This window comes from Furipterus horrens, unplaced genomic scaffold (genome assembly GCF_987537825.1).
Source record: "Furipterus horrens unplaced genomic scaffold, mFurHor1.1.pri manual_scaffold_12, whole genome shotgun sequence".
Lineage (NCBI taxonomy): Eukaryota > Metazoa > Chordata > Mammalia > Chiroptera > Furipteridae > Furipterus > Furipterus horrens.
Window position 1 is genome coordinate 83,722,311 of NW_028327182.1, and position 24,966 is coordinate 83,747,276.

Here is a 24,966-nt window from a genome sequence, read left to right on the forward strand (position 1 = left end):
TCTATCTTTTCAACAAGTCTTCCAAAAGGCAGCATTGAATGGGGTTAAGATCATGAACACTGAAGCCAAAACGCTGAGTGACCTTGGACAGTAACTTAACCTCTCTGACTCAATTTCCACATCTGCAAAACAGTGATACCTGATTGCTAAGAGAGTATTAAATGAATTAATGTGTTACGTATATGTTACGTATAAACTGCTTTTAACAGTGTCTGGCATATTGTAGGTTCTTTACAAGTTTAGTAAAGGAATGCAAATTTAAAACCTATCAATGAGTTTACTAGGCATATATTTTAGTGTTAAGAATAGTTTTTGTATTATTCTCAACATTCATTCAAAATTCTTATCCTTCAAGATTCTTATTTATAATAATTGCTACTAAGCCTATATAAGTTAAACTCATGTTTAATGAAATATATATTTAGAGACAAGAAATAAAAAATTTTAAGAAGACAGTTTACAGGTTATAAGATGAAACAGCAGTCCTTCCTAAAGCCCTCTTCCCTAGTGTGGAGACCCCTAAGAAATGCCAGCAGTGCGTTGGGAGGAACCCAGTGTAAATGAACATGTGCATATATGCAGCGGTTTTAGAATATCAATTCTTAGATGCTTCTCATTTCAAAAGGTGGAGCCTAACCCCCTCTCCTTACTGTACCTGGGAAACAAGGAGGCTCCCCTCACTACCTGTTGATTTAATTAGTTTAATTCTCTGGGGGTACCGTACTACCCAGTCCTTGGGAGGTACCTCACAGGAACCCTCACTCACTGCCTGCGCAGTTTGGGCCATAAGCCTTGATGACCATCTCAGAGCTTGTTTTTCTTTTTGTTTTACTAAAAAGGAAAAAAAAAATTTTTTTTGTTGGAAACAAAATGAATTAATTTAATAGCTGCTAAAATTTCACTTGGAATTTTTTAAAGCTACAGATCCACCAAAGGAAAAGACAAACAAATTAGCTTTAGTACAGCTAGCACATAACAGAAATGAAAAGTTATTTTGGGGAAAGCTAATATAAGTAGAAACATGGATTAAAATTGGTCACTAAAAATCCTGTCATCAACATTTTTATTTAGTGTAGTATATGGCAGAATATAAATACATAACGATATGCCCTTTATTATCACAGGTAGTCTTTTGTGTAACTAAAATTTGCAGCCAATATTTCATATAACAAAAGAAAACGAAATATGTAAATTATCGGAAAAGGAACAAGGACATAGGAAAAAAATACACTTTATATAAATTATAGAGGACAGTTACGATGAAAATCTATCACTTTCTTTTCTAACTCAGTTTTACAAAATAAAGTCAACTTGTATTATGCTCTGACCTGCTAAGAGGGCATAAACATGGTGGCCCTTTCAAAAGACAGCGGTCAGAGACAAAATGTTATCTTGTTGTCGTAGCTGGTTCTCAGTTCTTAACTGGCGTGGAGCTTCCTTTTGTCGTCTTCTTTAAGTGGTGGTAGTTAGGCAGGATTTTCATCAGGAAATCCAGCTGCAGTGTCTGGGGCTGAGAGGAAAGTGTAATTGAAAACTGACTAACAGAAAGCAAAGTTAAGAGTACAGGTACAAATGATTATCACTAGGTCATGGAATTACAGGTGATTAGCACTGACTTATTATTGCTTACCCATTTTTTAAAAATTTACAATGAACATATTTTAAGTTTGATAATGAGCAAAGTCAAAAGATTTTATATATGAAAATATATATATGATCCAGTTTTCAACATTGCTTTTACAGATCTTACCTTGACCTCTAAACTGTTAAAACATTCCAATTACAGGGGGGCAGAGGGGGAAAATTTAGGATAACTGTAATAGCATCAATGATAAAATATAATTTAAATTAAAAAAAATAGTTCCAATTACATGAGATGAAATAAGTAAAATACCCAGAATGCACTGCTCTACACAAGGCCTACAGAGCACACATGTGCATACTCATCTGATCTTCACCCTTCATATATCAGCTTTGCCCACACGTCCCTCACTGTAAAACTCCCTAGGGGTACCTGTGAAAAATACAAATTTTTTGGCCCTTGCCCTAGACACGCTGACTCATTAAGTGTGGGGAATCCTTTTTTTAATGAGGACTTCTACATGATCTTTATGATCACTGAAATTTGGAAAGCAGCATTGCATACCATTGTGTATTAAATTTCAGATATTCTTACTCAGTTCTAATCTCCCTTCCCCAGCTCTAGCTTCATTTCTCCTTTTTAATCATTTTTGCTGTTCTGTAGAAAGATAGTGAAAAAATACTGGATTGGTTCTTATTTCCTTTTTAGTCTACAGAAGTAATACTTACTTATAATAATAACAGTAGTAATAAAAGCCAAACATTACAGAAATAGAATAACCCCCCAAAAATCTGGATTTTAAATTTCTGATAAAATATGGCTAAGAATCAGAGGCAAAGTGATAAACGTCTTGAAAAATATTTTCTTTTGGTGGAGCGGAACTAAAGAAGCATAGAGTGTGCCAACCAATGAGGCTCCAGAGTTCAATCAGAATGTCTTCTATCTCAAGTCCCCAATGCCCTTTCTAATTCATCTACTTCTCTGAGAAGAAACTCCAAATATGTGCTCTTCATTACTCCTGGTTTTTAAGAGGGGATAATTTCTTGTATGCCAGGAAATTTATTAACTGAAAAACAATAATTCCACTGCAAATAAATTCTAGTTTTAGGGCTGTTTCTAAGATATTTTACTTTAATTATTTGTTTTTTAAATAGTAGACTTGCTGCCCATTAAAACAAATAGGTGACTGGATCCAAGGGTGGGTAGGACGACAACCATGTCCAGCTTGAAGCAGCTAGAGGAGCTCGAGACCTTTGCCCATTGTCCTTTATAAGATTATAAAGGGTCTTAAGTCTGAGAGGAAGAGATTGTTATTTTTTATTGTTAAAAAAATCAATTAATTAATTAATTATCTAAAAATATATATATATATATATGAAAGGGTGAAGCCAGAGAACTTGTATGTATGACCCATGGGCATGGACGGGGGAGGGGGGATTATTGGGGGAGGGGTGGTGCTGGGCAGAGGGGTGCAAAGGGGAAAAAACTGGAACTATTGTAACAATATAATCAATAAAATATACTTGGAAACAAACAAACAAACAAACAAACAAAAACAAATAGGTGATATTTTGGGGAACTTGGCAGCCATAGAAAGAACTCTAAAGGGGTCTTGGTACCTGTGGTCGCTCAGTCTGCACCCGACGAAGACAGTCCACGCCATAGATCACTGTATTCTCAGGGATGACTTCAAATGTATTTAGGTTGCAACATGCCCCAATGATGCAACCACTTGTCAATATTACATTTCTGCCTACGTATGCTGCAGTAAAAACAGAGGGAGAATTACAATTTAAGACAGCAATTGATTAAAACATTTTTTCGAAGATGATTTAGGTATAAAAATGCAAACAGGCTTAAGAAAAAAATTAAAGAAAATACTTCACTTCAGAGTTTGGATAGCACAGAGGCAGTACCAGACTGGTATTTGAAAGAGAACTCTGCTGCTGTTTAGTTGTGTGACCTTGGTCAAGTCACTGTAAACTCTCTGAGCAAGTTTACCAATAAATGGAAAAACCACCTACTTCAGCTTGCTGTAAGAAATGAATGAGAGAGTATTGTATAGTGCTGAGCAAATGTTTGACACATAGTAAGTATAAAGACAATGAAGATGGTAATAATTGGTTATCAAAGTTAAAATAAAACCATTAAGTAGATTCACAAAAAGTCTAATTTTATTATTATTCTTTCATGCCAATCAGAACCAAGAAAAATGAAGCATTATTCTAAAGAAGTTTCATTGTTCAGGTTTTTCCTGGGCCTTAGTGGGACAAGCTCTTGGAGTTGCTTCCTAGCGTGGTGGTGGCTTTACTTTCCCCCTGCCTGGCCCTGTTTATGGTGAGTAGCTTAGATTTGTTTCTGATTGGTTAGGGTGGTAGACCTGAAATTCAAGAAAGCAAACAGCTAGAGAAACTGACTTTTTTCTTTGATTTTACAATAACATTAATCAACTAAATTTCATTGACACTAGTATTTAGTACAAGTCTTTTTTCAAACTTTCATTTGAACTCTATAAAGTTCAGTTGTGATTTAAATATACACAGCTCAATTTTAAATTTAATGTATTAAACACATCACTGAATTGGATTCATTATGGCAAAGAATTAGTTGCACATCTATTTTAGTCCACTTCCAACCACACCTTCCTTCCATGCACACTGCTTGGCCATAGTCTGTACGGGCATACCTCAAAAATATTGCAGGCTGGTTCCAGACTACCGCAATAAAGTGAATATTGCAATAAAACGAGTCACACGAAATTTTTGGTTTCCCAGTGCATTCAAAAGTTATGTTTACACTATACTATAGTCTATTAAGCATGCACTACTACCATATCTAATAAAATGATGTAGACACCTTGATTAAAAAATACTTTATTGAGCCCTGACTGGGTGGCCCAGTTGGTTGGAGCGAGGTCCTGTAAACAAAAGGTTTCAGGTTCGATTGCCAGTCAGGGTGCATACCTAGGTTGCTGGTTCATCTGTGGTCGGGGTGCATCTGGGAGGCTACCGATTAGTGTTTCTCTCTCCCCCTTCCTTTCTCTCTGAAATCAGTGAACAAATCCTTGGGTGAGGAATTAAAAAAAAAAAAAAACCTTATTGCTAAAATTGCTAACCATCATCTGAGCCTTCAGCAAACTGTAATCTTTTTGTTGGTGGAGGTTCTTGCCTTGAGGCTGATGAAAATGCAGTATCTGGAAAGTGCAGTAACGTGAAACGCAATACAGTGAGGTCTGCCTGTACTTAGGCTGCATTCCAGGTGCCACGAAGAGAGGGGAGGTAATCACTTTTCACGATGAAACTCAACATAGCTTACCTTTTGATTCAATAACATTATTATCTCCTATTTTCATGGCTTGGGAATCTGTAAGCCAGAGTTAAGTAAATACTATAAAGATGTTCGTCTTTTCTTCCCTATTACTTCACTGAGACCTCATCCTGCACTGGGGCAGAGGACAGAGGCGAGGTTGGGGAAGGGCCATGCAAGCTCAGCCTGGCCAAAATCCTTCGCTCAGGGGAGTCTGAAAGTAAAGTTTTAATCTTTAAATATAAATATGTCTAAGTATAAATAAATGACTTCTACGTTCTTTAAAGAAACGAGCACCTTATACCCCAATTCTAAGAGTAACATATTTCCACAATTGTTTTAAAAAAGCTAATACTACCTTTCACTCAAGAATTTAATGGTAACACTGTTAATGGCTTGATATCGTCGTCGGCAGCCGTCCATCTCGAGAGACGATGGTGTAGCTTCTTAAGAGTCTATCTGCACCGCCGAGAATGGTTGTGCAGTCCGATTCGGGAGTGACACGGTATCTGTCTCCTCCCGTGTTGAATCGACATCTTGCGATGATGCTGGAGTGTCCTCTCCAGTGAAGCTGAAGCTACAGAGCCTGGGCAGGGTGATATGGAGGGTCTGCTGTTGCCCATGCAGCAGACGCCCCCTCTCTTCGCAGCTGAAGGGTCCAAGGGAAAGACGGAGTCAATACAGCTTGGTTTCAGGTGCGCCGCAGGAGTTGCCGGTGTTGACTACAACGTTGAACTGCCTTAGGGACTCCGGCTCCGGATTTTCTGTCGGGGTTTACTCCCTTAGCCTTTCCCCTGAAGAGGTATGCCGCAAGGCAGCGGAGGTTTTTTGGAGTCAGAGTTTTCCTTCTCTAATGGCTTGATATATCTTTATATAATTATATATATTTCCCTTTATATAACTGAGAATCAAACTGTAAAATCAAACTGTATAAACTTTTGCAGCTCGCTTTATTTGGTTCCTTTAAACTTACATGCATATTATATACCATTAAAATTGTTGAAAACATAATTTTAAGCGACTGCTTAATGGTTATAACAGTCCATTTTATATTTTATTTAAATATTTTCCTATTCTTAAATATTTAGATATTTTTCCTCCAAATATTTTCTATTATAAAATAATGTTTTGCTGACACCATAAAAAGATTTTACTATCTTTTTAGGGCACAAAATCAAGCAAAAGAACTGGTGACACTTTGGGAACAAAAGCAAAGAATGAAATATTTTCATTCCCACCCATAACTTCCTTGCATCAGATAAAACATATTGTCAACCTAAAACTATATGGGGACCAAATGTGGCTATGCTTCTGTTTCTACCATCCCTTAGTCATTGCTACCTATCAACAAGTTGTAAAAATCAGAACAAGATGGTACCTACAAAATGCTGAGCTCAAGATGCGTTTGTGTGTACATGTGTGTGCAAGTGCATCTGAAGGTGACATGCTTCCTTTACTGGGTCATTTGGTGAAAGAGAGGGAACAATTTTTGATACACTGCAACTATCTTCTCAAAGAACTGGATGGTACAGCCCTAAAGATGTAATTAATATATATAATAAATGTATTTCATAGATAAATTATGACAATTTCTACAAAGAGTCTTGGGTGCTAAAAGACAGCTGGGAATGATTTATCTTAAATTATTGTAAAGGATACAACAGCCAACTTCAAACACATTATTGGTGCCAATGATCATAGGTTTGGGTTCTGGATCTTCGGTGTCAGGGGTGATATTATCAGGATGACTATAAAAAGAAAAGACAAATCATCAAAAAGTCAATAATGCAATAAGCAATTCGCCTGTTTTGGAATTTGGCTTCATTCTCTCAATTTTATCTACATCAAGCTTAAAATATGAACTATGTAATTTCTTAATCCAAGTGAATTATTTATCCCTTATTCTTGATTCAGAGTTAAAAAGGAACTATTGAAATGTAAATAAGTCACAAATAAATGTAGGGTGGCCTTCCTTTTATTTATTTATTATTTTTTTAAGTTGATTTTAGAGAGAAAGGAAGGAGGGGGTGAAAGAGAGAGAGAGAGACAAGAGAGAGAGAGACAGAGACATTGATTTGTTGTTCCAGTTATTGATGCATCATTGGTTGATTCTTGTATGTGCCCTGACCGGGATCAAACCCGAAACCCTGGCGTATCAGGATGTTACTCTAACCAACTGAACCACCCGGCCAGGTTATTCCTTCTATTTTTTAAACTCAAAGCTCAGAGAGCCTTCTCCAGGACAAGGTAAAAAAACAAAAAACAAAAAGAACAGCTATGACTTTTGTTTAGCTTGTTGAATTGGAATCAAACTAATGCCTAAGTTAAAATTTTTTCATTCTTAATAATCATTCATAAACAGATATTCACATAAAATAGTTATTTTATGCTGTGAGGAAGTTAGTTGAAATATTTGGAACATAATGTATTTGTGGTCTAAGAGGAGAAAGTAATTTCAAAACGGGGATCTATTCCTGACTGCTGAGTTACTGCAGAATAAGCTGTTGTTAATTGATTATGCTAAAGATGCCAAAATATATCTTAAAAAGAAACTGTTAAAAAAAAAAAAAAAACTGCTTATTATAGTAAGAAACTCCCAAATCCTACATAAGTTTTAAGACAAAAAAAATTCTCTTTATCAGTTAAATATTTTCCCAAGGTCTTTGTTATAAATTCCACACATTGTTGTTATGAATTAGGTATAAGCTTGAATTTCCTGCCAAGACTTTATCTAGAATGCTTTATAAGTGCTTATAAAAATTTCACAGGTATTAGTCTAGTTCACTAAGATCATGTGTGAGTTCTGATATTTTATTATTTTTTAATCTTTAAAGTTTAAAAATTGCCTCTAGGACCCTCAATTTTTTCAAATATAATTCTGGGTATTACCCTCATAAAGCATATGAAGATACATGTCAGAGTAAAGTTCATGAGTCTGAACAAGAGTGGTAACATTTTAGCCAGACCCAAGAAGTACAACCAAAAGACTTTTCTTTAGGGTGGTCAGCACAGCGCTCGGATGTCGGCAGAACTCGGGAAATGCGTTTTTAGGAATAGGGGAGGCCGTCCTATGTAAGGGGAAGGTTATCAGATCGAGAGTTGGAGAGACTGGTCAGCCATCAACCTACCAACGACCAGCCTCACCTTGGACAGGTCTCTTCACTCATCTGGTTTTTCACCTCCTCATTTACTAACTACTTGTGTTGAAAAAGGTCCTTAATGCTTCTCTAGTTCTAAAACAGTGGGTTTTCCAGCTGTCAGTTATAAAAGGTCCCTATAGTTAGCTTAAATGAATAAAAACGCTACCTGTGGTACTCAGTTCAGAGCATGTGTAAGAGTCTTACTCACGCATTTATGATCAGCGCCTGCTCTTCTATCAGGTTGCCTTCGCCAATCACGATCGGCCCAGCCTCTGCAATGATGCGGGCTTTAGGGTGAATCACTGTCCGAGGTCCTGTGGCAAGAATGGTGGAAAGAAATTGTTAGAGGAGCCTCGGCTTCCAACAGGGGTGCAGGAGGTGACTCGGGTGGGGGGAGGCTGTTGGGAGGAACATTTCTGAAAGTATGTGTCAGGCACCACACACGGTACTTTACAAATGTTATCTCCTCAGCTGTTATCATTGGTCGTTGGTGCCAAACCTCCAACCAAGGTGAGTGGAGACAGCGCAGGCTCTGCGGCCAGACAGCCCTGGCTCACCCTCTATTTTTAAGCCCCTGTTATCTCCGCAGTGAAATGGACGTGGTGATAATACCAGTCTTGCAGGATTGTTGTAAGGATTAGCTGAGATAATGTTTGTAGACCCAGTATTCTAGCAGATAGTTGGCAATCAAAATTAATTCCTTTCCTTTCCTTCATAAAGGTAAACCACCTCACACTTTTTTTTAGAGACGGGAAGGGAGGCGGACAGGGAGAGAAACATCGATGTGAGAGAGGAACATCGGTTGGTTGCCTCTCATAAGCACCAGACTGGGGACTGAACTCGCAACCCAGGCACGTGCCCTGACCAGGAATCGAACCAGGGACTTTTCGACAACACCCAACCAAAGGAGCTACACACCGGTCAGGGCCCACCCAATGCTTTCTGATGCTAGTGTACTACAGGATTAGTGATTTTGTTAAATGATTTAAGAGGCAAAATGGGAAGGAAGGGAGTCAGAAGATATGGAAACTAACCTTAGCTTTGTCACTTTGTCACTATCCCTACTGCAAGTTTACCCATGGGGAGGAGGCAGAGCTTCTGTTGTCTGGTCTAGGATGTGAGTTTCCACCAGTTAAAGGTTAAAGAGAGACAGTGGAAGGAGCCAAATGAGACTGCTGGAATCCTGAGACTCTGACACAGGCAGACTGGAGGCAATGACTCCAATCTCAAACCGAAGGGATGGGGAAGGGGTCTCATCACACCCACCTCCCGAGCAGGGAGGGGCAGGCACCGCATCGCTGAAGCCCAGGCTCCGGAATGCCAGCACGCACTCCCCTCTCCCGGCTTTGATTTACCCACAGTCCCCACACGCGGACGATAATGAAACCACGGAGCAGAAAACATAACCTCCTTGGAGCCTCTCCCTCCAACGCCCACTCTGCCTGTCCCCAATTCCAAAGCTTTTTTGATTGGTAAACCAGCAGGCAGGCAGTGACCGACGCTGAGAGGGAGGGAGAGCGGCAGACTGTTGACAGAAGGTGGGGAGGGAGTCAGGAAGATGACGCTGACCCTGAAATTCAATTGTACGAATTGCTGATTAATTCAATCATCATTATCTGCCTGGGACACGCAAGACGCAGTGCTGTACGTTACGGGGAAACAAAAAGACATCTGTCCTATTTTTGCAATTTGAGCTTGTCATCTTAAAAACTGGGCATACCTCAACTCTCAAGAGCATTAAAATAAGAAAGGAGGTGTTCCTGGTACCCAAAGAATTGGAAGGAAGCTCAGCACAGCTTATTTTTCCCCCCTAGCAATGCAGAGCTGGAGATTGGTAAGAGGGGAGCCGGCGCTAAAACAGGGTGCGCAGAGGACACATGGTCTGCTAAGAAATGGGTCTGCTAAGAAATGACGAGAGTGGCTGTGTTATTTCTGCCCCCTCTGGCTCCCCAATCCTCAGATGCTGAAGGAAAATTTACCTGGCAAATTTGTCTATTCAGGATAGGAGATGTCAGGATAGAAGAGAGGAATTTCTCAAATTCTTGGGAAGCTTCTCAATTGGACCATGATTGTGAACACGTGTGCCTTTTTTTTCTTTGTTAAAAAATACACACAATTTATAAAAGGAATACATGCTCATTACAAAACAATTAAAGCAAAAAGCACAGAGATCCTCTCATGCTAATCCCATTCCCTGAAGGCAACTATTCTTAAAAGTCTGAGGTATATTATTACAGAATTAAGTACTGCTGTATATAAGCCATATCTCATTTAACATTTAAAAAATAAATTCGACTTGGAGAAAAAAAGTACAGATTAAAAACATGTACTTTATTTTTTTAAACCAAAGAATAGTACTCATCCTGTAATTTGATTTCTTTTCACTTAATAAGTCATGGTCATTTTCCCACATAAGTACAGCAAAGTAAGATATTCCTTTTAATGGTTGAATAGTATTTCATATCATATTAATATAGCATAATTTATTTAACTAATTCCTTAATAACGGACACTTAGATGTTATCACTCTGGGGGGAGAAGTGCTAACCAATGCTGAAACAAATATTGCACTTCTTTGAAATAATATATTTCTTAAAAAAAAAGATTTTATTTAGCTTTTTTTCGAGAGATAGGAAGAACAAAGGGAGAGAAACATGGATCGGTTGCCTCTCTGGCGCCCCCAGCTGGGGACCTGGCCCCCACCCAGGTATGCGCCCTGATCAGGAATAGAACCTGCGGCCTTTCTGTTCACAGGCTGGTGCTCAGTCCACTGAGCCACACCTGCCAGGTCTGCAATGAGATATTTCTTATAGGTATTCCAGCTGTGTCAACCAATTTAAATCTGCAGTTTGCACAACTCTAGATTTACACTGTACTTCAAAATGTTCTATGATAAAGGGACACAATCTATTCTGAATTCTTTGTAATTAAAGCCCCAGCTAGCACCCCATCCCATGTCTAGGAAGTCTAGACTCTGGTTTATACCACTTAAAGGCTACATGCTTAATCTCTCAAAAGCCTGCTTTCTCATCTATAAAAAGATGAGAAGTATAACTACATCTTTGGGTAGAAGTGTGAATTATAGGAAGTAATGTTTGAAAGGGAGATCATGGGGTCTGGTCCATAATTCTTAAAAAAATATAAAGGTTCATCACTATCTGAGACTAAGGGCTAACAAATAACTTTACCATACTCAGCAAAATACCTCCTGGTCTGAGTCACAGAAGAAAAGGCTGTGTTTTACTCCGGCCACCGGGGTAACACTTCCTTTTAACCAGGAGAAAAACTTCTGCCCCTTATTTTAAGAGGCTAGAAAATTCAATAAAGGTGTCTCCCACACTAGCATTAACAATCTTTGGATGATGAGATCGTCATGGCTGTCTTAAAAAGCAGATCCTTTGCTACTGCTAGGTGGGTAGCCAGAGGCACTAGGTATTCTGCTGGTCTTTAAGATGTAGCTTCTGATAACAAGCAGACTTGCAAGAAGATACCTGAAAATGGACTCACAAGACAAGGTACCACTGAGACCTGAAGTTCTTTAAAAGCTGCTCTTTTCCTTTTCAAAGATGATATAATACTTGCTAATTATACAAAAACAAACAGATAAATACAAATTTTTAAAAATTAAGCTAATCCCAGTTCATGTCTTACACAATATTTAAAAAGAATGCCTAAGTTATGTTAACCAGGTATTTTCTTCTTCTTATTTTTATCATTATTATAAGTTAGTTAGTAAAGATCTGGAAAACTGGTTTCAAATCTGAGGGCCTTGCCCTGGGAAGAAGAGCATTATCAACACCTTAGATGAAATCAGTGCTTAAGACACTACCTCCACCTGGCGGCAGCACTGCCAAACTACAAGTCCTGGTGTTTCCGGGCTGAATTTCCGTAAAAGGTCCAACCACCAACTTTGAGTTGTGAAGTACCAGCAAATGTCACGGGTGACAATAAACTGGATAGCTCCTCTACACCTCTTGTAGGTCTTTTTGGGGCAGAGCCTAGAGAGGTTAGAATACATGTACTTCAGTAAATATGACTGCTAAAATTTTGGATTAGTGAACTTTTTTTTTTTTAACTGGATGAATATAATTATGTATTTATTATTCCAATTGGGAAGAAAAAGTCTCCCCTGTATGAAAACAGTCCAAATTTGCCACGCAGACCATAATTTGCATGGAACATGTGCCGTACGCTTGCACTAGTGAGCACTCCACTTACCCCTGCGTTAAGTCTGTGTCTCTGCACCATGGCATGGGCGCTCCAGAACCGACCACCGGTGTAGGTCGGCCCCGGTGCGGCAGGCAGGCCCATGGAGCAGAGCTGTCGCATTGACTGCGGCGCACCAGCTGAAGGGAAGGATCACAAACCCAGGCATGGACTTCCTGTTGTCCAGTCCCCAAGCCTGTTTCCTTCTCGCCAAAACCTGGGCTTGTGCGCTGGTTCTATTCCAGCTCATAAATTGATACTAAATATGGCATCAGTTACTGTAGTACATGTGCACAAGTGACGCGTTGGAATGGAGAACTTCTCAAAGGAACGCTCTGACTCGGGTGAGCGAGGCGTTCGATTCCACTTTGTCCCCGCACGTTTTCATGCGCGAGGGCGGCACCAGAGCACTATGGCAAAACCCCTGCAAGGACAGCACGCGGAAACGTGGGCGCCGTCTTTCTGCTTTTCTGCGTGCAATAAGCACTTCTGCCTATAATGGGTCTGAATTCAAACCAAGTGTAAGGGTCTTGAGGTTAAAATGCTTTAAAAATAAAAATCTGTCATCATGGAAAGTTTTTTTTTTTTTTTAAAGAGGCTGTTGTGAACCTTCTTGGGGCTCTTTCAGGCAGGGTAGCTTGTATATTTTCTTAACCACGTGTGGTGAAACCCTATTTGGCTTATCTCCTTGTTTGGATAAATGTGTCTAGAGTTGGAGCTGCCTTACTGGTTGATGAAATATTTTTCTAAATGGTTGGCTGGGCTTGATTCAACATAGCCAGAAAGACATTCCTTGCATCAAATTTCCATTCCCCTCATTTGGTAAAGGATATTTTTCTTCTCTATCTTTGCCACAGAAAGCAAACTTTGAGTTTGTTTTCGTATGTCAATAAATAGTTGAAAAAAACCAAAGCTTTTTTTTAAAAAAGATTTTATTTATTTACTTTTTGAGAGAGGGGCAGGGAGGAGAAAGAGAGGGAGAGAAGCATCAATGTGTGGTTTCCTCTCACACACCCTCAACCAGGGCACCTGGCCTGCAACCCAGGCATGTGCCCTGACTGGGAATCGAACTGGCGACCTTTTGGTTCACAGGCCAGCATTCAATCTACTGAGCCACACCAGCCAGGAAAAGCATTTTTTTTTTTTTTTTTTAATTAGAAGAACTACTTTGACCTGTAAGCTGCAGTACCTATAAGAACTTTGTAGTCCATGAATTTCTTAAGTCAAAGCCATTGTGCTGCCTTATTGAAAAAGATTCCCACAACAAAAGGGAAGCTTTTGACCTAATTAAAAACTCTAACGAAGAGAAAGACAGATAAAAGTGGGACAAAGTGCTTCTATCGGAGAGCTTTTCCACTGCACTAGGTTCTGCCTTCACACTACAATGTCCCAACCAAGCCTGGTCCTGACCCCAGGAGACAGCCTTTCACCCTGTTACGCACAGGACTGGAGGACTGTGCTTAACGGTGCCTTTCTGAAATGCTTTCATCATTCAGAATAAAATTTACAGGAAATAATGCATAGCCCACGAATCAAGGTAGCCTAATTAAAATAGACTTGATACTATGAAACCTCAGGTGAGGATAAAATAATAAAAAAAATTTAACTACATTATTTTAGTTTTACTTTCCTTCAAATTATAGAACATCTTGTGAGTTACTAGATGTTATTCCTCAAATCATGATAAAAACCATAAAAATACCAGAAAAGAAATAACGTAGAAGAGTGTTTTCATAAATATGGCCTCAAAATTTCTTCTCATAAAAAATTTGCCAGTGGTTTAAGAGTTAGCAAAGAGTTAACATAGCACTATTGAAAATAAACAGGGTCACCTTTTAAACTCTGAAATTCTTGAGGGAACTTAATCATGTTCACATAAGTAAGTCACCACATGTTGAATTGTTCATTTGTTTTAAATGTGGGACTTGACCTCTAGCAAGGCTACACTGATAAGATTTAACAGTGCGATTAGCTAACTTTTATTATGTGCTTACTGTGTGTTAGGTTTTAGGCAATCACTTGCACAAATGTTTTCTTATTTGATCCTTTGAAAACTTAGGAGGTAGATATTCCTATTTTGCATGTGACAGTAACTGTAGTTGCCACTGAATACCCATCCTTTTCTTTTCCTTGTAACAGAATCCTGTTTTATTAAGGGCAGCAGTGGGACAAGTTAGGACTAAATTTCCTAGACTTCCCTGCAGCTCCATGTGACCATACGACTAAGTCCAAGGCATCAGGCAACAAATAAGTGCTATGTGGACCTTTCAGGAGGACTATTTAAATGGAGCTGATCCAACTGAGAGGTACACTATCTCAATCAACGTCACACTTGGTGCTTTAGCCTGCAAGGCTGGAAGTCCTGGCCAATCAACTGACCAGTCCTGAACTGCCTATTTCTAGACTTTTTATGTAAGAGAATAAACCTTTGCATGTTTAAGCCACCTCTACATGTAGCTGAACCTGTTCCTGAGACACACATTTACACAGATGGGGAAAATAAAGGTTAGTGAGGTTAAGATATATGTCTAAGGTAACCCAGCTAGTCAAGTGCAAGGATGCTAACCTAATGGGTCACACTTCATGGTTCACACTCTTAACAATTACCCAGTAGAACATAAGCTGGACCAGGGTATACGTCTTTCTGCTGTATTCATCGCTGTGTCCCTATGCTGCCTGGCACATAGTAGGTACACAATAGATGTCCCTCAAATAAATGAATGACTTATTATATTGCGTCATTAATTAATCTGATAGAAGTTTAAATAGAGACGCCATCACATTGTTTTGTCAATAAAATTAGGGCGTGAGTGAAACAGACAAATGTAATACTTAAATACTGTAAAGCACCGAAATTAAATCACATCAGCTCTTGAGAAACAACACTAGGAAACCATTTTCTTACCTATAGTTACATCACCCCTGATTTCACTTTCTACACACACAACTGCTCCGGGAGCAATCTTCACACTGTAGGAAGAAAAAAAGGCAGTGTTTATCATAGGTGAGGTTGACAAATATTGTTCTAGAAGCCATCCTGACAGAGTGGTGACAAAAAAGGCTAAGAAAAAAAACTGATGGAAAAATGCAAAGTAAATGGTAAGACGGTATGGTTTAATATGTTAAAAGATTCTCAGCTGGCATTTTATCCCTTGGGTTCAAATCACATATGATGCCTTATTATTACAGTGTTTGAGGAAAAAAAGAAGCTTTGGATCCTTTTCTTTTAACACCAGCATTGTTTCTAAATACCAAAAAGCTGAAGACATAGCTATCCATTTTTAGGGGACTGGTTAATAAATTATTAATACACAGTCATAAAGAATGAATAATTATGTGTGTAAAGGTTTGAAATGATCTCCAAGCTAAAAGTAAAAAAAGCAAAGCCACAAAATGGACAGTTTATAGAATATGCCACCATTTTTGTAAATGGGGGGAAAAGAATGTACATTAAAATTATTTAACCAACAAGGTAATATTCTTATAGAAATCAGAGCAATGCACAAATGTTCCCATTTATTTTCTAACTATATATAAAACTGCTTATCAAATAATATTAAATTGTAGTACAAACTGTTCAAAACAAGTAATTTCTAAATAATGTATTGATACTTTGATATTCTGCTGTGATCTTGACACAGCTGAATCTAGCTAAATGCTGCCCTAGCTGAGCCTTGTGCTGACATGAACTATACCGAGCAACTTTCCCATTAAATTGACACTCACTAAGTATCTTGTTCTCATTACATGAAGAATTTTTCTCAGTAGTAATTATCCATGGTATTAAATCTACTCTCAGGTTCTATGAAATAACAATACTATTTTAGATATTTTGACTTTATCATTCTATTTGGATTTTTCAAAATTCTGATCTTTAGTCATTCATTACCAGTATATAGAAGTACAGTAATTTTGTATAGTGACCTTGTATCCTGTGACCTTGCCAAACCCACTCAGTTCAAGTAGCTTTTTGGGGGAGATTCTCTGGGAATTTCCACGTGAAAAATTTTATGTCTGTAAATAGGAATGGTTATATTCCTTCTCTTTCCAATCTGTATAATTCTTATTTTTCTTGCCATGCTGCCCTGCCTAGGACTTCTAGTACAATATTAAATAGGAGTGAGGAGACCAGACAGCCTGGCCTTGTTCTAACTTCATAAGGCCAACAAAAGTTATCAAATTATCTTCTAAGCCATGAATATTGCATTTAAGTAAATTATTAAAACCTGGTATGGGAAACAATGGGAGCTTTGTTGACCAAGATGTTACTGCCTTGATTTATAAATTTTCAAAAAGTTCTTTTCTCATTTCAGCAAATGTTTTACAACCAACGACCAGAAATCTAGATTGCAATGAATCGTTCATAGCAACATTATTTTTTAAGTTCTCTAAATATTCATCTATGAAAATCCTTATTCTTAACTTACAGTAGATAGTATAATACAGATGTTCTTTTGATACATCTTTGATTTAAAAAACTGTTATTACAAGTTTTTTTCAAATGTTTTACTGTGAAATATTCACATTTTTAAAAAATAAAATGTATTTTTAAGTTTTTTCTAAAGCAGGGAAATCCCTTTAGAGGCTAGAGAGCTAATATTTATTTGAGGTATAGAACAGTAGGAAGTGAGAGAAATTGTATGTTGAAGGCTAAGTCCAAGTCTCCCTTAAGAACATCCGGATTAAAATAAAAACCACACTGTTCTGATCAAATGAAACAAGTGTACAAGGGCATACATTTCACCCCCATTACAGCATGCACTCAGAAAAGAAAATCCTCATTTTGTCATTGCCAGAACAGCTCTTACTTCTTTCATATCTCTCCCTCCTGGTGCTTCTAGTGTTATTTTTTAAAATTCAGCAGTATGTTTATTTGGTTAAAATGGTCCCCTGAGTTTTGTACTTTGAATATTTTGGCTGGATTCCTTTTGTCTAGGTCATTGCAATAGTTAATTTGTTCCATCTAAATTTCTTATATCATCTCTCTATTCCATCTGGTTATTAAGCAAATATTGGAACGTCTCATTTCCTTTTTTCCCCGCTTCTTTTGACTTTATTAGGTTGACATTGGTTAGTAAAATTATATAGGGTTCATGTGTATAATTCTATAACACATTATATGTATATTGTGTTCACCACGCCAACAGTCATGTTTTGCATTTGTCCTCCTTGATGACTGCTGATTTTCATTATACCGAACATGGACTTACACAGGACATGCTTGCCATTCAAATAAAATATTTGTGTTTATTTAGCACATTGAAATTTCCTAACTTTTGAGTATCATTTATAACGAGTGCAACCAATGTAGCTATACTGGTGTGTAACTGCTGAATATCTGTATTTATTTGAATATTTCTAAGTTATCTCAGGAGGGACAAATAAGAAGCTTACTCACTGCCTGCAGTCAGAGGAAACGGATGGCAGGGACACCAGGCAGATGGAAGGTTTTCCTCATTAAATATCGTTTTTCAATCATTTTCACTTTGAATCATATAAATACCTTCCCTAGTCAGTAAATAAACGTAAAAACTGATAACATTTTCTTCTTTAAAAGATTTCATTTATTTATTTTTAGAGACAGAGGAAGAAAGGAAAAGAAACATCAATGTGTGAAAGATAACATCGATCACTTGCCTCTGGCACGCACGCCCCCAACCGGGGACCTGCGCTGCAACCCAGGCCTGTGCCTGGACTGGGAATGGAACCAACCACCCTCTGGCTCGCAGGCTGGAGCTCAATCCACTGGGCCATTCCAGGCAGGGTGATAACATTTTCTTTCTATTTTTTAATCCTCATCTGAGGACATGCTTATTTGTTTTTTAGAGAAAGGGGAAGGAAGGGAGAAAAAGAGGGAAACATTGGTTGCCTTTCAAATAGGCCCTAACTGGGGATGGAACCTGCAACCCAGGCATGTGCCCTGACCAGGAAGCTAACCGCAACCTTTTGGTTTGGAGGATGATGCCCATTTTCTTAAGACCAGGTGCGAAAGAGGTCCTGGATACATTTCCATACTCAGGGTGAACTTTTATCCCCTTTTCTTTAAAATGTTCCCCTCAAATCATTATCCTGACAAATATCTTCCTCCTTCAATTTTATTTCATCTAAAAATAATTTCTTGGACTTATGGTCAAGATGGCAGTGTCAGTAAATGTGATACTTGTATCCTCCCACAATCCCATTAAAATTACAGTAAACTACAGAACAACCATTATTCAGAACCAGCTGAAATCTAGCTGAATGGATGTCCTACACCTAGGCATTTAAAGAAGAAGCCACTTTGAGACGGGCAGGAGGGGCAAAAACACAGAATGGGCTGGTCCACACCCACCAGTGGTAGTTTAAAATTGGAAAGGATATCTCGGCTGCAGAGGTTCCCCATGGGCAGTGAAGGGTCCCAGACCCACACCATACCTCCCAGCCATGGTTCCAGAGTCAGGAAATGAAGTCCCCATAATTTCTGGCTGTAGAAACCAGCAAAGATTGTGGCTGAGTGAGATGGAGATCTTCTGGAGTGCCAGGCAGTTTCTCTTAAAGGGCCTGCACTTAGACTTACTAGGACTCACCACCACAGGGCCATACAGGGAGGAACTGAATTGTTTAGCATCAGGGCGAGAATTGGTGGGGCAGCTTTCTGCCAGACAGAAATGGTGGCAGAGGCCATTGTTCCTGTTTTGAGACCTCCCCTCAACCCACAGAGCTGGCAGGTGGGTGCCATATCTGAGCTCCCATCAACATGGCTCATACTGCTCACCCTGCTCTGATGATTCCCTGAGATCCTAGCCCTACCCAACTTGCAGGTCCACCCAAGCTGTTTCCAGTGGCTTTTCTATACAAATGGCCTCCCTTGCCTCATGCTTTATACTTTCCTATGATCTCTCAAGTAAGCAGCATCTGGCCTCTGCACATGCCATACCTCTTGCTAAGTGGCCCCAGGCCTGGCACTAGAGACAGCTGGCCTTGGTTCACAGCCTGGCTTCAAATGGGCACCTCCAAGGCCACCTGCAGATTGCTGTGTAGCTCATGCCCGATGGCCCCAGGCAGGGCACAGGCAGAGGCTGACCCTGTACCTCCTAGGAGGCCCCAGAGCCAGTGTACACAGTGGACAGCTTCAAACCAGGCTGGATTATAACCCAACCACCTCTATGAGTGACACACTCAAGGGGTGGCCTTGGTGAGTCCCACTGAAGCAAGTCCTTCTCTGTAGGATTGACTCCTGCACAGTAGTTCCTCTGCTGTAGTCGCAGCTGGTCCTCACAGACTATTGGTCGGGGGTCAATCCCTCCCATTGATGCCAGTAGCAATCAAAGCTCAACTATAATAGGAGAGTGTATACAGCCCACACAGGGGTCACCTGGCGCACCCAGCTCTGGTGACTGGGGAATTGCACAACTGGGCCCTAAAGGACACAAACTATGCAAGGCCACTCTACCAAGTCTGGGAGATGTAGCAACTCTACCTAATACATAGAAACAAACACAGGGAAGCAGCCAAAATGGAAAGACAACGAAACACGGCCCAAATGAAAGAACAAGAGAAATCCCCAGAAAAAAATAAATGAAATGGAGGCAAGCAAATTACCAGATACAGAGTTCAAAACAATGGTTATACGGATGTTCAAGGAACTTAGTGAGAACTTCAATAGCATGAAAAAGGACATAGAAACCATAAAAAAGAACCAGTCAGAAATGAAGAATACACTAACTGAACTCAAGGATAATTTACAGGGAATCAACAGTAGAGTAGATAAAGCTGAGAATCAAATCACCAACTTGAAATATAAGGCAGCAAAAAACACCCAATCAGAAGAGCAAAAATAAAATAAAAGAAAAATTAAAAAAAAACGAGGCTAGTGTAAGGAGCCTCTGGGACAACACCAAACGTACCAACATTCCCATCACAAGGGTGCCAGAAGGAGGAGGGAGAGAGAGCAAGAAACCGAAAACCTGCCCTGGCTGGTGTGACTCAATGTATTGGGCACTGCCCTGGGAACCAAAAGGTCATATTTTACATTCCCCAGTCAGGGCACGTGCCTGGGTTGCAGGCCAGGGCCCCAGCTGGGGGGCATGAGAGAGGGAACCAACCAGTTTTTCTCTCACATATAGATGTTTCTCTCCCTCCTTTTCCTCCCTCCCTTCCCATCTCTCTAAAAATAAATAAATATTTTTTAAAAAGAAATTGAACACCTATTTGAAAAAGTGACAGAAAACTTCCCTAACTTGGTGAAGGAAATACATACAAATCTAGAAAGTGCAGAGAGTTCTAAACAGAGGCCCACACCAAGACACATCGTAACTAAAATCGCAAAGGTTAAAGATAATCTTAAAAGCAGCAAGAAAAAAGCAGTTAGCTGCCTACAAGGGAGCCCCCATAAGACTGTCAGCTAATTTCTCAACAGAAGGTAATGGCAAGAAATATGCAAAGTGAGACAAGCAGGGACCTATGACCAAGATTACTCTACCCAGCACACCTATCATTTATAATGCAAGGACAGATAAAGAGCTTCCCAGACAAAAAAAAGCTAAAGGAGTTTATCATCACCAAACCAGTATTACATGAAATGTTAAAGGGTCTTCCTTTAGAAGAAGAGCCCTCCTTGACCAATGTGACTCAGCAGATTGGGTGTTGTTCTGCAAAATAAAAGGCTGCTGGTTCAATTCCCAGTCGGGTACATGCCTGGGTTTTGGGCCAGGTCCCTGGTTAGGGGAGTGTGAGAGGCAACCAATCAATGTTCTTCTCCTTCTTTTTCTCCCTCCCTTCTCCTCTCTAAAAATAAATACATAAAATATTTTTAAAAAGAAGAGAAAAAGATAAAAATGTGAACAATGACATGGCAATAAATAGTACACATATCTATCAACAATTGAATCTAATAAACAAAATAAATGAATAAGCAGAACAGAAGCAAACTCCTATACAGAGAACGTTTTGATATTTGCCAGATGGGAGGAAAAGGGTTCTGAGAATGGGTGGAAAAGGCGAAGGGAGTAAGAAGTACACACTGGTAATTACAGAACAGTCATGGGAATGCAAAGTACAGGATATAGAATATAGTCAATAATATTGTAATAACTGTGGATGGTGTCAGACTGGTATAAAATTTATCAGAAGGTTCACTTAGTAAGTGAACATTTTGCACACCTGCAACTAATATAATATTGTATGCAAACTGTAAAGGAAAAATTAAAATATAAAAATACTTTCTTGTAACTCTTCTAAGTACCATTTAATGAATTTTAGACTCCTCAGTTTCCCATTAAGACCAGTTTTGTTCTTTTAAATCATTTCTCCTATTGATTCAACAATAATTCTCTTCAACCAAGGACATTATTATTATTATTAATTAGTATCACTTCTCATTAATTTCAATCTTTAAATAAATGACCTATCATAAATAAAACCCCATTACACCATGTTGAAAGCTTTCTGGAAACAACCTGTCATTTTGGATATTTTTCCTGTAAGAGGTGAAGGATGTGGTGAATGTGATGGTAATTCTCTAATGCCTTTCATTTAGAGTGGGTTTGTGTATTGAAATATGTATTTGATTAAGCCTTGGTCAAATAAATTAGGCTTTATAAATGCCTCTTGTTTTAGAGCTTATTTCCCATTCCAACTTTCCATTCCCTCAACTTCCCTCTATGATTTTTTATGAAAAGAGCATTTTTTAAACATTTAAGTTGTGGACAAGTAAGGAAAGGAGCGATTCATAAGTGTCCCTCTGTCTTCAGTGTTATGCCTAAGGGAGAGGCCCCAGGTAGTTTGTGTCAGAATCGGCATACTTCTCTGTGTGGCAGGAAATACTTAAATTCAAGATCTACTAAAATCGTCGGCAGCCGTCCGCCTCGAGAGAGGATGGTGTAGCTTCTTAAGAGTCTATCTGCACCGCCGAGAATGGCTGTGCAGTCCGACTCGGGAGTGACACGGTATCTGTCTCCTCCCGTGTTGAATCGACATCTTGTGATGACGCTGAAGCTACAGAGCCTGGGCAGGGTGATATGGAGGGTCTGCTGTTGCCCATGCAGCAGACCCCCCCTCTCTTCGCAGCTGAAGGGTCCAAGGGAAAGACGGAGTCAATACAGCTTGGCTTCAGGTGCGCCGCAGGAGTTGCCGGTGTTGACTACAACGTCAAACCGCCTTAGGGACTCCGGCTCCGGATTTTCTGGGATTTTCTGTCGGGGTTTACTCCCTTAGCCTTTCCCCTGAAGAGGTATGCCGCAAGGCAGCGGAGGTTTTTTGGAGTCAGAGTTTTCCTTCTCTGATCTACTAAAATAAGTCAGTAATAAATACGTTCATCACTACCATACACCACTGTATAATGTACATAATATTCATAGTAGATCTGTTCCTCTGTAGCCTATGAAAAAACATTAGTTACCCCCCTACGTAGAAGAACAAACTAAATTTTAATTTCTGGCACCAGAAACAAATGTTTGTCAGTTTTCTTGTTCAAAGAGTCAGCAGAGGGTGCTTATGCGCTGCTTTTGGAACTAGTCTGACTTAAGCATTCCTCTCGTCCAAGCCGTTCCTTTCCACCACCACCAGTTCCTAGCAACGGGGGCTGCGGGAGAAGCTGCCACCATTCCTGTCCTCAGAGGTTTCCAAAGGAGCTTGTCCACGCCGGGCAGAATGTCTTAGTCCTAGTCCAGGCACGGTCCCCTTTTTGACAGACGACCGCGAATCAGTTTACACAAACACACACTGCCCACGCCAGGTAGGAAGGGATGGGGGTGCGGCCAGTGCTTATTGTGGGTGCCTGGAAACCCACGCCGGGGGATGCGATCGCGGAACACCCGCACCGAGCGTAATGGAATGCGCGTCGCAGCCCCAGCTCCCCGCCTCGGACCCCTTCCGCGCAGGCGCGTCGAGGGGGGACGGCGAGGAGGGTTTGGGATGAAAAAACAATAACATTCCTAGCAGCGCTTCCGCATCCCTTCCCGGGCCTCCAGATCCCCACTCGGTCGCCTTCTCCCTCAGCGGGAGCCAGGCCTGGGCTTTAGGAACCACCCAGGCCGAGTGCCAGGGATGAGACACCACCTCAGTCCCCACCATTCGCGGGTTCCACCTTGGCAGAGAGCTGACAACAGGCTTTTCTCAAACAGCAGACCCACCTCTTTTGAGCCTTCTCCGCCATGGTTTCGCCCGGGTCTCCAATGGGAGCCGAGATCGACGCAGGCGTCTGGGCAAAGCGATGATCTCTACGAGCGATTGCATAGCCTGGAGGCGTGGAGGGGGGCGGGGCAAGGGTGGGGGCCCTGCCTCGGGTCTGGCTGGGATCGGGCTCGGGGCTCCGCCTCCGTGCGGGTGTGTCTGGTGGAGGCGTGTGACCCCCGGCTGGTGTTAACGCAGCCCGGGGACCGGTAGACTCCGATGTAAACCCGTCATTTAGTCCTGCCCGGTGCTCATCATTATGACCTCATTATACCCCACTGTTCGTTTTCAGTTTTCCTTCCGGTCTCTATTCCTTAGGGATCTTCCTGCTGAGCGCTAGGCCCTTCTTCTGCTCAGTGAGTTTCTCTCTTCTTGGATGAGCTCATCAATCCCATAAATTAAGTACCTGCAACCTGCTGGCTTTCTTGGGTTAATATCTCAAGTTCTGTCTTCTTTGCTGAGCCTCGCACCTGATTATTCAATTGCTTACTGCCTCAAAGTCTCATCGAGCCGAACAAGTCCAGAGCGGAGCTTTTGCTTTACACCTGGCCCTCTCTCCAGCCAGTTGGCCCTTGGATCTCCATCCCGGGAAAGGAATCCACCGTTCACCCAGTTGCTCAAGCCAGAAACTTGAGTCATTCTAGGCACTCCTCACCTCTCCATATATAATTCACTGGCAAGTTCTGCTGGTCCTACATCTGGCGTCTATCATTCTTCCACTCTGCACCATTTACTCCACCACCTCTAATCTAATCTTAGCTCCCCTGTTATCTGTTCCTTCCACCCTTGACCTCCGAAGTCACCCCATCATTCCTGCCCCCATCCCAACCAAACTTATAGTTAAAATCATCCTTTAAAAATCCAATCTAGTTTGTTTTTTTCCTTCCTATTCCTTTTAAAATCCTACTTCTTTCCATAACTTACCTCTGGTGTCGATCAACCCTTGCCTACTTCTCTCTCCTCTAATTTCATGTTTCTCTTCCACTTTCTCTAATCACACTTTCATTCTCCAGGAAGTCAAGTTAAGTCTCCGCCCCAGACAGCGTTGACCTGTCTTTTGCCCATCCTTCTTTGACCCTTTAAGTCACAGATGTCCATACTCAGTGTATGAGCTTTTCATTACAGTGTCAGTGAAAGTAGGATTTGCTAGAATAGTCCTGGCTCATGGAAACATGCGGTTTGGAAAGAGAAAGTATAAAAGGTGGGGAATGAGGAACCTTTGATCCCTCGTAGCAACTGTCAACCGATGGTAGTTGGTGATAATTCAACTGGTAATACAGCATGGCTGTAAAAAAAGCACAGCTATGAAGCAGCTCAATACCCAGGCCCCTCTTCAGCTAGGCACCTGTGCTCTGCCATGACCTGTGTGGTGATGGTCTGCTCTGCTCTGCCCCTTGCCAGTCTGCAACTGCCTACTTCAGCTGGGCAATCTTCACTGGAAAGTGGGCTCTTGAAACTGGAGGGGGGCTGGCTTATATAGAGAGAAGCCCCCAACCCTGGTTCTTGATTGGTTATCATAGAGCCTCTCTGATTGGTCAGAGCTGTGCAGCTCTGGTTGGATGGGGAAAGGCTCAGTCCTAT

General features: G+C 40.5%; 1 protein-coding gene across 2 annotated transcripts; it reads right to left on the reverse strand.

The window, feature by feature from the left end:
• Nucleotides 1–1,046: 1,046 nt before the first annotated feature.
• On the reverse strand, nt 1,047–23,463 carry DCTN6 (dynactin subunit 6). 2 transcript variants are annotated; one of them, XM_090258485.1, is made up of 7 exons: nt 23,346–23,431; nt 15,140–15,204; nt 8,237–8,342; nt 6,548–6,636; nt 4,898–4,945; nt 3,202–3,344; nt 1,047–1,510 (listed from the first exon to the last, which is right to left on the reverse strand). In XM_090258485.1, the coding sequence occupies exons 1-7, from the start codon at nt 23,366–23,368 to the stop codon at nt 1,412–1,414; spliced, it is 573 nt and encodes a 190-aa protein (XP_090114611.1). In that variant the 5' UTR covers nt 23,369–23,431; the 3' UTR covers nt 1,047–1,411. The 2 variants fall into 2 exon arrangements, with proteins under 2 accessions (XP_090114611.1, XP_090114612.1); XM_090258486.1 differs by lacking the exon at nt 15,140–15,204 and having other exon boundaries at nt 23,346–23,463.
• Between the last annotated feature and the right edge of the window lie 1,503 nt (nt 23,464–24,966).

Coding starts and splice junctions, on each gene's coding strand:
- DCTN6 (XM_090258486.1), bottom strand. CDS start 23,448: ATGCAATCGCTCGTAGAGATCATCGCTTTGCCCAGACGCCTGCGTCGA. Junction 8,343..23,345: donor GCGGAGAAGGCTCAAAAGAG/GTGGGTCTGCTG, acceptor TTCTTGCCACAG/GACCTCGGACAGTGATTCAC. Junction 3,345..4,897: donor TAATGTTATTGAATCAAAAG/GTAAGCTATGTT, acceptor TTTTTACTGCAG/CATACGTAGGCAGAAATGTA.